The 13,513-nt window shown below is 39.4% G+C and overlaps 1 protein-coding gene across 5 annotated transcripts in view; it reads right to left on the bottom strand.

Moving 5' to 3' along the window:
* The window catches only part of GFM2 (GTP dependent ribosome recycling factor mitochondrial 2), an 83,008-nt gene that overhangs the window by 37,907 nt on the left and 31,588 nt on the right, over positions 1-13,513 (bottom strand). For all 5 annotated transcript variants that reach the window (XM_040450801.1, XM_040450793.1, XM_040450785.1 and 2 more), the window contains 5 exons: positions 11,477-11,602; positions 10,239-10,327; positions 4,955-5,043; positions 3,542-3,602; positions 3,113-3,292 (listed from right to left, as the gene is read on the bottom strand). In XM_040450801.1, coding sequence (XP_040306735.1) covers positions 3,113-3,292; positions 3,542-3,602; positions 4,955-5,043; positions 10,239-10,327; positions 11,477-11,602 — 545 coding nt within the window. The remainder of the gene's footprint in view (positions 1-3,112; positions 3,293-3,541; positions 3,603-4,954; positions 5,044-10,238; positions 10,328-11,476; positions 11,603-13,513) is intronic.

Raw genomic sequence — 13,513 nt, 5'->3', positions numbered from 1 at the left:
CCCCCCCCCCCCCCCCCCCCCCCCCCCCCCCCCCCCCCCGCGCATATATGATGGATAAGCACAGCTTCTGGAATTAAACTGCCTTGAAATGGCTCCACTACTTGCTGACTTATTCAAAAATTTAAGTTACATCACCTCTCTCTCTTTTTTTAAAGTTTATTTATTTATTTTTCAAAGAGAAAGATAGAAAGGATGAGCAGGGGAGGGGCAGAGTGAGGGAAGAGAGAGAATCCAAAGCAGGTCCCATGCTGTCAGTGCAAAGCCCGATTCAAGGCTCAATCTCACGAACCCCAAGATCATGACCTGAGCCGAAACCAAGAGTTGGATGCTTAACTAACGGACCCACCCAGGCGCTCCCACATCACCTCTCTTCACCTTGGTTAATCATGAAGATAATACTAGTACCTACTTCAGAGGGCAAGGATTGAATAACCAAGTGAAATCATGCTTCTAGAATGTATAGTAAGAATATAGTAAGTGTAACTTATTATCACTATTCACCTTTAGAACACAGGAAGTTGCTTCTAGTCCACACTAATCTTATTCTCTAAAAAAAAATTTAATCGTGGTAAAATTTAACATAAACAGAACATAAAATTTACCCCCTTAACCATTTCTCACTGAAAAGTTGAGTAGTAGTGTTAAGTATATTCACATTGTTGTAAAACTAATCTCCAGAACATTCTCAATCTCACAAAACCCAAATTCTATACCACGAAACAACTCTTCCTCATTCTCCTATCCCCTATCCCCTGGCAACTATGATTCTACTTTCTGTCTCTACAAATCTGACTACTCTAAATACCTCATATAAGTGGAATCATTATAGTATTTGTCTTTTTTCCTGGACTGGCTTATTTCAATTAGCATAATGTCCTTGAGGTTCATCTGTATCGTAGCATGTGTCAGAATGCCATTCCTTTTTAAGGCTGAATAATATTCTATTGTATGTTTATACCATATTTTATCTACTCATCTTGTTGATGAACGCTTGGTTGCTCCCACGTTGTGCCCATTAGGAATAATGGTGCTATGAACAAGGAAATGCAAATATCTCTTTGAGACCCTGCTTTCAATTCTTTTGGATATACATCCAGAAGCAGAAATGCTAGACCATTTGGTAATTCTATTTTCAATCTTCTGAGGAAACACCATACTATTTCCCACAGTGGCTGCATCATCTTCATTCCTACCAGCAGCGCACAAAGGTTACAGTTTCTCCATATTTTGCCAACACTTATCTTCTGGTTGAGGGGTTTTGTGGGGGTTTTTTGATTGTAGCTATCCTAACAGGTGTGATGCGGTCTTATTCTCCAATTCTATAAATACACATGTATTCCTTGTAATCAGCACTTTAATATCTACAGAGAGTCTCAAATCTAATTTTTGTTATATACTATCCTGTCCTAAGACATGCATTAGACATGCCTAAGATAAAACAAAGAAAAATCTCAAAGGAGAACTAATTATGCACCCAATTACTGACTAATAAATGTCAATTTCAGGCACCTGGGTAGCTCAGTTGGTTAAGAGGCCAACTCTTGATTTCTGCTCAGGTCAAAATCCATGCCAGGCTGTGCTGACAGCATGGAGCCTGCTTTGGATCCTCTCTCAAAATAAATAAACTTATATAAAAAAATACATACATACATACATACATACATACATACATGTCAATTCTACTTTTATTCTGTTTATGGCTCCCCAAATTAGAGAAGCAATAAAGCAAAGTGGGTAAGAGCTCCAGCTCTAAATGGAATCAGACCTGGGTTCAGGTTCCAGCACTGCTCCTTATTAGCTGTATGACAAATTCGTTAAGGATTCTAAGTTTGTGTTTCCCCACCAGTAAAACAAGGATAATACAGGCTGCTATGAGGATTAAATGTATCACATGTAAAGCACTTAAACTAGTTCACAGTAAGTCCTCAGTAACAGTTACCCAGTAATAAAAAGAACAATGACCATTATTCTGTTAATGATAAAGTTGATGATTACTGTATGTTATAAAGGGAAATAATTACTTCAAGAACAACTTCATACAAAAGATTAATGAAAACAATGATGACAGGATCTACTCTGACCAATTTAATTCAGAAATTAAAAAAATCAAACAGTTCAGATTCAAATGTTTTTCACTACCATAAGATTCAGAGAGTTTACGGCACGTGCCATTCACTCTCTGAATCTTATGGTAGTGAAATGTATGTATGTATTTTTTTATATAAGTTTATTTATTTTGAGAGAGATAGAATCCAAAGAGATACAATTAGTGCCACTGCACTTAAACTTATAGCAGAAATAAACCACGTTTATTAGTATATATGCCAAGAATACCATATAAAATATCATAAATATTAACAATCTTACTACTTTCTATTAAAATTTTGAGGGTGGATGAGGTCCAGAGTTACCTATTAACTATAAAATTAATGGCTTTAAAATTTTCTAAGTTAATGTGACATTTGATAAAATAAAAGACGGACACACTCTCTGATATTCCTAGGTTTAACCCTAAACAAATTGTCACAAGTGTGTACAAGGAGATACATACAAAGATGTTCACAGCAACACTGTTTGTAACAGCAAAACAGACAACATAACCTCAAAGTCCACCCACAGAAGAATGGACAAATGTGGTATAATCATATTGGAACATGACACAAGATTGAAAATGAAGCATAACCACACATAACAACAAAGATGAATCTGCAATGTACTGTTATAAAATACAAACAATATCACTCCATTTATGGAAAGTTCAAAACCATGGAAAACTAAGTCCTTCATGAATATATACATTTGTAGCGAACTATAAAACAAAGCAAATGAAAGAAAAGGCTACAACCAAAATAGTGGTGGAGGGAGTAAATGATAAGTGGAAAGGAGAGAGATTTAAACAGAAGTGTCACACAAAGATTCAAGGGTATTGCTAATATTCTATTTCTTAAGCTGGGTGGTAGAAACATTGGTGTTCATCATATTCTTCATTACACTTTATATATTACACTTTAAATATACATAAAGTATATATTGACTTCATAAATTTCATAATATATAAAATATTTTTAAATTTTCTAAATATGCAAATGTAAAATCAAAGTATTTACTTTACCTGCTCAATTAAGGCATTCCTTGCTTCAGTTGTCTCCTTAAGCAACTCAGGATCACTCATTTCCAAAAGGGGATTCCTCACAAAGTCTTTCCCATCATCTGAATTAGGATTCCAAAGAAGTTTTTCTTTATTTACTACATCCACAACTCCTTTGAAAGCTTTGCCTTCACCAAGTGGTAACTGCAAATCAGAGCAAGATTAACTTTATTAAATGATAACTCAATTAGAACTGCATTGATGAGAAAATGTTACCTTTCTCCACTTTCCCCCAAATGGTTATTAACATTATTACCATAATCTATATCTTTTATTTACATGCCAACTTCTTCCAAAAAACATCTGAGATAGTTTCAGATATATATGTCACAATAAAATGATGAGGAAATTTGCAGCTGCTGCTATTAATAAATCAAATATTAATCAACCAACCTGTAAAAGTAATGGCTTTGCCTTCAACTTCTCTCTGATGCTTTCAACCGCATATTTAAAACTGCAGGAAGCAAAATAACTATAATTAAAAATGTTAAGATTCTTGGGCCGCCTGGGTGGCTCGGTCAGTTAAACGTCCGACTCTCGCTCAGGTCATGATCTTGTGGTTCATTAGTTAGGGCCCCACACTGGGCTCTGTGCTGACAGTACAGAGCCTGCTTGGGATTTTCTCTCTGACCCTCCCCTGCTCATTTGCTCCCTCTCTCTCTCAAAAATAAATAAATAAACTTAAAAAATGTTAAGATTTTTTTTAATGTTTATTTATTTATTTTGGGAGAGAGAAAGAGATCGCAAGCAAGCTCCTTGCTGTCAGAAGGAGCTCAATGCAGGCTTCGTCTCATGAACTGTGAGATCATGACTTGAGCGGAAATCAAGAATTGGATGCTCAACCGACTGAGCCACTCAGGCGCCCCTTAAATGTTAAGATTCTTAAAACAGATTTAAGAATGGTCTCTAAAATCACAACCATTTTCATTGTCCCTAATGTTCACCAGTGAACAGTTTTCCACATGACAATATCTTGAGTAAACTTTCAATGTCAACTTCAAACAGTGCTTGAGTATCTACCATAATCTTGCCACAGAGATATCTAGAGTATTATTATTATAAGCTTCACTTATTATAGTTTGAAACTAAGATTAAATAAACTGATCAAAGTCATCAATAATAAAGTTCAGTTAGACATTCAAATGCATGATCTGTCATTATAACTCAAGGATTCTTCTAACAACTACATTTGCTATCACACACAGCTATCCCCTTTCTTCTAAAAGCCAGCCCAATTTTGCTGTAACTTTACCTTAGGCGTTCTTGGTATCATGTTATCAGTTCAGAATTAGGATAGAAAAGTACATAAACACAAAGCATACTGTGTGGTTTGAGGAGAGGGACAGTTGGTGTTTTGTATTTGCCACTTACACACTGACCAGGATCTCTCCTTATCACATTTCTACCTGTTTTGAAACTCCTTTTTTAATGGGACTGAATTGAGATTCCATGGAATATTTATACTCTAGAGCGAACAGCTATTTACAAATTTAAGTTATAGTCCATTAAAAACTCAAAATTGTATTCCTACTTTTTTTAATGTTTATTTATTCTTGAGAGAGAGGGGAGAGAGAGGAGAGAGACAGAATGTAATGAGGGGAGGGGCAGAGAGACAGAACCAGAATCCCAAGCAGGCTCCAGGCTCTGAGCTGTCAGCACAGAGCCAAACGTGGGGCTTGAACTCCCAAACCGTTAGATCATGACCTGAGTCGAAGTTGGATGCTTAACCGACTGAGCCACCCAGGTACCCCTGTATTTCTACTTTTAACAAAGGGGGGGGGGGGGGGCGGCAAACCCTTGAAATACCTTGCTCCAGTTTTGTCCATTTTGTTTAAAAAACAGATTCGAGGTATCTTGTGTTTATCAGCTTGCCTCCATACTGTGAGAGTCTGGGCCTGGAGCAAAGAGAAAGGGAAAAAAAAACCACATATTGGACAAAAATAACTCCACTACACATGGAACAAATAGATCTAAGAATCTATTATAACATGGAACTGGGCCCTGTTCCAACACAGAATTAGTGCCGCTGCACTAGCTACTCTTCTGCTAGTGGGTAATAGAACAAAGAAGATGATGAAGTGTGATACAGAACATGCTTCAAACTGAGAATACTCCTTTGGGTGGTCTAGGTTGCCATACAAGGAGAACAAACACCTGGGAGGTATTAAGAATCATGGAAAGAGGACTTAATCAAGAACCAGAAGATGTCATTTTTGTCTGGCTTCACCTTACCCAGAACAGGTCACAAACTGAACTCATCAGTTTGCTGACCAGCAAAATAGGGACTTTTGCCTTAATTCTTTTGTTGTTGTAATGTAAAAAGAATAGGACTGTATTATAAAAAATGATATTGTGATAAAAATATGCATTTTTACTCCTGAAACCAATATTGCACTATGTGTTAATTAAAATTTAAATAAAACTTTTTAAAAGTACATGCATTTTTATTGTGAATGTTTAAATATTGAGTTAGGGGCGCCTGGGTGGCGCAGTCGGTTAAGCGTCCGACTTCAGCCAGGTCACGATCTCGCAGTCCCTGAGTTCGAGCCCCGAGTCAGGCTCTGGGCTGATGGCTCAGAGGCTGGAGCCTGTTTCCGATTCTGTGTCTCCCTCTCTCTCTGCCCCTCCCCCGTTCATGCTCTGTCTCTCTCTGTCCCAAAAATAAATAAACGTTGAAAAAAAAAATTAAAAAAAAAAAAATAAATATTGAGTTAAACTGAAGAGCGAGGGAGAAAAAAGCCAATAACTGTATTTCTTAGTAGCAATTCTCACGTATTTTTTTTTTTAATTATTTATTTTGAGAGAGACAGAAAGCACACATGCATGCATGGGAGGGGGCAGAGATAGAGAGAGAGAGAGAGAGGGAGAAAGAGACTCCCAGGCAGGTTCCAGGCTGTCAGCACGGAGCCCCAATACGGAGCTTGATCCCACAAACCACGAGATTATGACCTGAACCGAAATCAAGAGTCAGATGTTTAACCAAATGAGCCACCCAGGCGCCCCTCTCATATGCTTTTCTATTTGACTTCTTTTAATTCTAATTTTTACACATTTTAAATATAAATAGTTTGAGTCTGTTACAATATCTCTGCCTAGTGGAGTCTCAAAGCCCTAGAACAGAGCATACAAAGCCTAATGTGCTGACATTACCTGATACAGAAGCCACTTTATATAATTTGTTTAGGTAAAATTTAGATAGAATAAAAAACACTCAAGTGTATAGTGCATTCTTGTAAATGCATAGATTTGTATAGCTACTATCCCAACCAAGATATAGAACCTAAGAAATTTTTCTTATGTCCCATCCCCCATAAACAACCTGTCCTCACATTTGTCACCACAGATTCATTCCATTTTTGAATCTCATATAAATAACATGGCTTGTTTCACTAAACATAAAGTTTTTGACATTCATTTATGTTGTTAGGTATGATGGCTGTTATTTTTGTTGTTGTTTTGTTTTTGGCTAAACCCCTTCGTATAAATGTGCCAGCTTGTTTGTCCACCTGTGGATGAGTACCCAGATTACTTCTAGTTTCGGGCTATTATGAATTTAGCTGCTGTAAATATTCTGAAAAAGTCTTTAGGAGACAAATGTTCTCATTCCCTTGGATAAAGATACAGGAGTAGAAGTGCTGGGTAAGAGGATATGTGCAGACTTCATTTTATAAGAAACTGCCAAATAGTCTTCCAAAGTATAATATTTTACAGTTCCACCAACAGTGTATAAGAGTTCCACTTGTTCCACAACTTCAGCCAGTATTTGCCATCATTTTTTTCAACTTTAGCCATTCTTGTGGGTGTCAAATAGTTTTTCTTTGTAATTTTAATTTGCATTTCTCGATAATCAATGAGACTGAGCATCTTTTCATGTGCTCACTGGGCCATTCATGTCTCTGGTGAAAAATCCACTCAAGTCTCTTGTCCATTTATTTGCTGAGTTGTAAGTTTTTATTACTGATTTGTAGTTATTCATATATTCTGGATACAAGTCCTTGATCACACCCATGCACCATGTACTATGAAAATTTCAGCACATACTTCCTAAAACAATGATATTTTCCTACATAATCAATAGTGTTAAAGCATTCTGGAAATTTAACATTCATATACTATATCTAACATGAGAAATTTTTTCATAGCCTACAGCTTCCCTTTTTATTTTTTAATTTTTTTAGTTTTAATAAGATGTAATTTTGATAAAGTCCAATGAATCAACTTTTCTTCTTCTAGTATGCTTTATATCCTAAGATATTGTTACCTACCCCCAAGGTAACTAATTTCTGCATATGGTGAGGTGGGGTCTGGGGGTATATTATAAATTTTCCAAGAAAAAAGCATATTAGAAAATATAGAAAGACTTCCATTATCCCACTTGCTAGCTAAAAGTCCATTTTAGCATGTTGTAGCACATAAAAGGCTTCTGTGTCACAAATTCAGAAATTTCCTATTCCAATATATTTCAATTTTGTAAATAATGCCATCTGTCAAATGTACATATACAAGTCATAATGACAGAAAGAATGCAACCATTAGGACGCGAAGTGATCAGAAAGAAATGGGAATAATGCATAATCAACCTCAGACCTCAAGGTCAGGCTGTACTTAGATCAAAAAAACATCACTGCCTGTCAGCAGTCCTCAGGTTGGGCTTTCCATAACTGTATTATTTCCCCCCAACAACTTTTCATTCTGAAAAATCTCAAACCTATAAAAAAGGTAAAAAAACAGTACAATAAATACCCATGTACCCTTCACCTAGATTCATCAAGTATGAACACTTTGCCACACTTGCCTTTTTCTCCCCAAACGTGCATATGAACACATTAGAATGGGGGCACTGGGTATGGGAATGTGCCACTTGGATCTACTACACAGAGCATAATTAAATGATAGCTCCAGGTGCTATTCATCTTGACTAACTACCACGGTCTCTCAAGGACCAGCTAATGGCCAAGCAGAGCAGAAGTACTAATGTAGGTTATTCCTACAAAACATGTGGGACTTCTCCAACAGGCGACTTTGCCTTGAGGACTTCCATCAGCCTAGCCAAACCCCTTTTGGAAATGTGCTATAGTCTGAAACTCTTCCTACCCAATCAGTCGTCCTGTCACCAAGAGCTCCCTGATCTGCCCTCTGGTCTGAAAGCTCTCTTCCACTTCTCTCTTTTCTCCTTTACTCTTCACAGGGATTTCCACCAATAAATCTCTTATGCATCTAATCCCAACTTGGCATCTAATGCTCAAAGTACCCAAACTAACAACATACGTGTATGTGTGCCTGGGAGGTGAACCACTAGAGCAAGATGCAGATATCATGACACTTTCATCCTAAATACTTCAGCCTGTATTTTCTAAAAATAAGGATATTCTCCTACATAACCATTTACAAAGATCATATTCAAAGAATTTAAGCTGATACAATACTTTTTTCTTTTTTTTCTTTTTAATGTTTATTTATTTTTGAGACAGAGAGAGACAGAGTGTGAGCAGGGGAGGGGCAGAGAAAGAGGGAGACACAGAATCGGAAACAGGCTCCAGGATATGAGCTGTCAGCACAGAGCCCGACGCAGGGCTCGAACTCACAGACCGTGAGATCATGACCTGAGCTGAAGTCGGACGCCTAACCAACTGAGCCACCCGGGTGCCCCTACAATACTTTTTTCTAATAACATATCATCTATATTAAAATTATTCTGGTTTTCCTACTGATGCTCTTTGTAACTTTTTGTTTTTGAATCCCGGATCCTTCCAAAGATCATATTACATTTAGTTTTCTCGTTTGTTTAAAATCCTTTCAACTACAGGAGTGCCTGTGTGGCTCAGTCAGTTAAGCATCCAACTTCAGTTCAGGTCGTGATCTCATGGTTCAGGAGTTCAAGTCCCACATGGGGCTCTGTGTTGACAGCCCAAAGCCTGGAGCCTACTTCGGATTCTGTGTCTCCCTCTCTCTCTGCCCCTCTCCTGCTCGCACTCTCTCTCTTTCAAAAATAAACAAACATTAAAAAAAACTTTTTAAAAATTTCATTTGATTGCCTTCTCATGATTAGATTTGGGCCAAACATTCTGCCAAGAATACAACATAAAGTTGTGCCCTTCTTAGTGCATCCTATGAGAAAGCCCATGGTGTCGATTTGTATCATTTGGGAAATGTTAATATCGATCATTTAGTGTATCACTTTTAGTAATTTTAAGATTAGAAGAAGTGAAGAGGATTCTATATTTAATAAAAAGCCAATCTTGAAATTGTAAGACATATAGCGATACGCTAAAGAGTACATAACTGACCCCAGTATAATTTATTTTAAATCCACTTTTAAGATTTATTCAAAAAACTCAGTAACTGTTAGGACACAATTCTTCATGGGTATTTCACCTTTCTACATAGTTTGCTAGGAAAGGCACTAACTGCCTTTGTTCTGGACTATGTCTTCAAAGATGTCTTCAAATATAGTAAACGGCTTAGAAAGAGAAGTGTCTTCCTCTGAGTCAAAAGGTAGGTTTGTTTATAAGCCTGGAAGATAACACCTCTCTCCAGAGCAAACAGCAGGCATGCTTACTGCCCATTATAAAACATGTGCATTTTCTAAGCACAGGGTTCCATGGCATGTGCAACTCTTGACTCTCCTGACTCTCTTTAGGTCACCCTGTGGGAATTGGGGCTTCGGTAACGAAGACAAGAAATTATCGACACTCTGGCTATTGCTACTCCTGTGACTAACAGTCCTTTGTCTCTGACTCAAAAGTCTTATGTCTTATGCCAGCATGCCATAAAACTGTGGCAGGTTAACTAGTTAGCTTAAAAAAACAGGTAAGAATCTCAAGCTCTTCACAGTTTTCAGCACTAACTTTCATATTTTCTACAGAAAAGCAACTATTTCCCTTTTATTACGAAATATTTGAGATCACATATAGACCTGTATATGTGATTGCAGTATTAAATTCCAATTTCACCATAATTTGATTAATATGAACTTAACAAATACAGGGCTATCGTAACTAAATCTGATACATTCTACTTTAAGAAAAAATCATGTTGTTGGTATCTTCATGCCAACTTTGAGAATATTTACTTTGAGAATATTTTTTACCTCTACACCAGCAGAGGCATCAAACACAGCTACTGCACCATCCAACACTCTAAGGCAGCGCTCAACCTCCAAGGTAAAGTCTACATGACCTAAAAAAAAGATGAGAAACATAACACTTAAAATCTTTTATTCATTTTTCTATGTTTATTTATTTTAGAGAGAGAGAGGGACAGAGCATGAGCAGGGGAGGGGCTGAGAGAGAGGGAGACACAGAATCTGAGCAGGCTCCAGGCTCTGAGCTGTCAGCACAGAGCCCGACACGGGGCTCAAACTCATGGACCGTGAGATCATGACCTGAGCTAAGCCAGGACACTCAACCTACTGAACCACCTAGGAGCCCCAACACTTAAAATCTTTTAAAAACTGAACAAAAAAACATGATCCAGCAATCCCACTTTGGGGTACATATCCAAAAGAACCGAAGGGAGAGTCTGAAAGACATATCTGCACACCACACTCATAGTAAAACTATTCACAATGGCCAAGAGGTGGAAAGAACCCAAATGTCCATCAATGGATGAATGATGTATATTTACATACAAATTATGTTATATATGTACAATGGAATATTATGCAGCCTTAAAAATAAAGGAAATCCGGGGCGCCTGGGTGGCGCAGTCGGTTAAGCGTCCGACTTCAGCCAGGTCACCATCTCGCGGTCCGGGAGTTCGAGCCCCGCGTCAGGCTCTGGGCGGATGGCTCAGAGCCTGGAGCCTGTTTCCGTATCTGTGTCTCCCTCTCTCTCTGCCCCTCCCCCGTTCATGCTGTGTCTCTCTCTGTCCCAAAAATAAATAAACGTTGAAAAAAAATTTTTTTTAAAAAATAAAATAAAGGAAATCCTCTCACATATTATAAGACAGATAAACCTTGAAAGATTTCATGCTAAGCAAAGTAAGTCACCCACAAAAGGACAAAAACTGTATGATTCTGCTCATATGAGGTATCTAAAGTAATCTCCTAGATTACAAAGTAGAAGAGTAATTACCAGCAATGGGAGCAGATGACAAAGAGTAGTAGTTATATAATGGATATATAGTTTCAGTTGTGCAAGACTAAGTACTCCTGGACATCAGTTTCGCAACAATGTAAATATACTTACCTACTGAGCTGTACACTTAAAAATGGTTAGGATGGTAAATTTTAGGATATATTTTTGACCACAATTTAAAAGGAAACACAAACATGAATAAAAACCTCAAATGATGCAGCACCTCTGCGTTGCTCAAACAGCACCATACCTGGCGTATCAATTAAATTGACTCTATATCCCTTCCAATCAAACGTAACAGCAGCAGACTGAATAGTAATGCCTCTTTCTCGCTCTTGAGCCATGAAATCTGTCACTGTATCTCCATCATCAACATCTGACAAGGAAAGAGATGACACTGTTAGGCTTCATACCAAGTATATTCCATTGAGATAAGATATCTACATGACAGTTTAATTTGCTTTAAGACTGTTTATAGAATTTTAGGGAAGATGGCGGCGTAGGAGGACGCTGGGCTCACTGCGCGTCCTGCTGATCACTTAGATTCCACCTACACCTGCCTAAATAACCCAGAAAACCGCCAGAGGATTAGCAGAACGGAGTCGCCGGAGCCAAGCGCAGACGAGAGGCCCACGGAAGAGGGTAGGAAGGGCGGCGAGGCGGTGCGCGCTCCACGGACTGGCGGGAGGGAGCCGGGGCGGAGGGGCGGCTCGCCGGCCAAGCAGAGCCCCCGAGTCTGGCTTGCAAAAAGCGGAGGGGCCTGACAGACTGTGTTCCGACAGCAAGCGCGACTTAGCGGCTGGGAGGTCATAAGTTAACAGCTCTGCTCAGAAAGCGGGAAGGCTGGAGGACAAAGGGAAGGAGAGCTGCTGAGCCCCCGAACGACAGAGCTCAGTTTGGTGGGGAACAAAGGCGCTCGCCAGCGCCATCTTCCCCGCCCATCCCCCAGCCAAAATCCCAAAGAGAACCAGTTCCTGCCAGGGAACTTGCTCGCTCCGCGCAAACACCCAACTCTGCGCTTGTGCGGAGCCAAACCTCCGGCAGCGGATCTGACTCCCTGCTGCTGCCACAGGGCCCCTCCTGAAGTGGATCACCTAAGGAGAAGCAAGCTAAGCCTGCCCCTCCTGCCCCTGTGCACCTTGCCTACCCACCCCAGCTAAGACGCCAGATCCCCAGCATCACAAGCCTGGCAGTGTGCAAGTAGCCCAGACAGGCCACCCCACCCCACAGTGAATCCCGCCCCTAGGAGAGGGGAAGAGAAGGCACGCACCAGTCTGACTGTGGCCCCAGCGGTGGGCTGGGGGCAGACATCAGGTCTGACTGCGGCTCCGCCCACCAACTCCAGTTATACACCGCAGCACAGGGGAAGTGCCCTGCAGGTCCTCACCACGCCAGGGACTATCCAAAATGACCAAGCGGAAGAATTCCCCTCAGAAGAATCTCCAGGAAATAACAACAGCTAATGAGCTGATCAAAAAGGATTTAAATAATATAACAGAAAGTGAATTTAGAATAATAGTCATAAAATTAATCGCTGGGCTTGAAAACAGTATAGCTGACAGCAGAGAATCTCTTGCTACAGAGATCAAGGGACTAAGGAACAGTCACGAGGAGCTGAAAAACGCTTTAAATGAAATGCATAACAAAATGGAAACCACGACAGCTCGGATTGAAGAGGCAGAGGAGAGAATAGGTGAACTAGAAGATAAAGTTATGGAAAAAGAGGAAGCTGAGAAAAAGAGAGATAAAAAAATCCAGGAGTATGAGGGGAAAATTAGAGAACTAAGTGATACACTAAAAAGAAATAATATACGCATCATTGGTATCCCAGAGGAGGAAGAGAGAGGGAAAGGTGCTGAAGGGGTACTTGAAGAAATCATAGCTGAGAACTTCCCTGAAGTGGGGAAGGAAAAAGGCATTGAAATCCAAGAGGCACAGAGAACTCCCTTCAGACGTAACTTGAATCGATCTTCTGCACGACATATCATAGTGAAACTGGCAAAATACAAGGATAAAGAGAAAATTCTGAAAGCAGCAAGGGGTAAACGTGCCCTCACATATAAAGGGAGACCTATAAGACTCGTGACTGATCTCTCTTTTGAAACTTGGCAGGCCAGAAAGAGTTGGCACGAGATTTTCAGTTTGCTAGACAGAAAAAATATGCAGCCGAGAATCCTTTATCCAGCAAGCCTGTCATTTAGAATAGAAGGAGAGATAAAGGTCTTCCCAAACAAACAAAAACTGAAGGAATTTGTCACCACTAAACCAGCCCTACAAGAGATCCTAA

The sequence above is a fragment of the Herpailurus yagouaroundi genome, unplaced genomic scaffold (genome assembly GCF_014898765.1).
Source record: "Herpailurus yagouaroundi ecotype Mexico unplaced genomic scaffold, PumYag 29, whole genome shotgun sequence".
NCBI classification, from domain to species: domain Eukaryota; kingdom Metazoa; phylum Chordata; class Mammalia; order Carnivora; family Felidae; genus Herpailurus; species Herpailurus yagouaroundi.
This window is presented reverse-complemented; position numbering and strand designations above follow the sequence as displayed.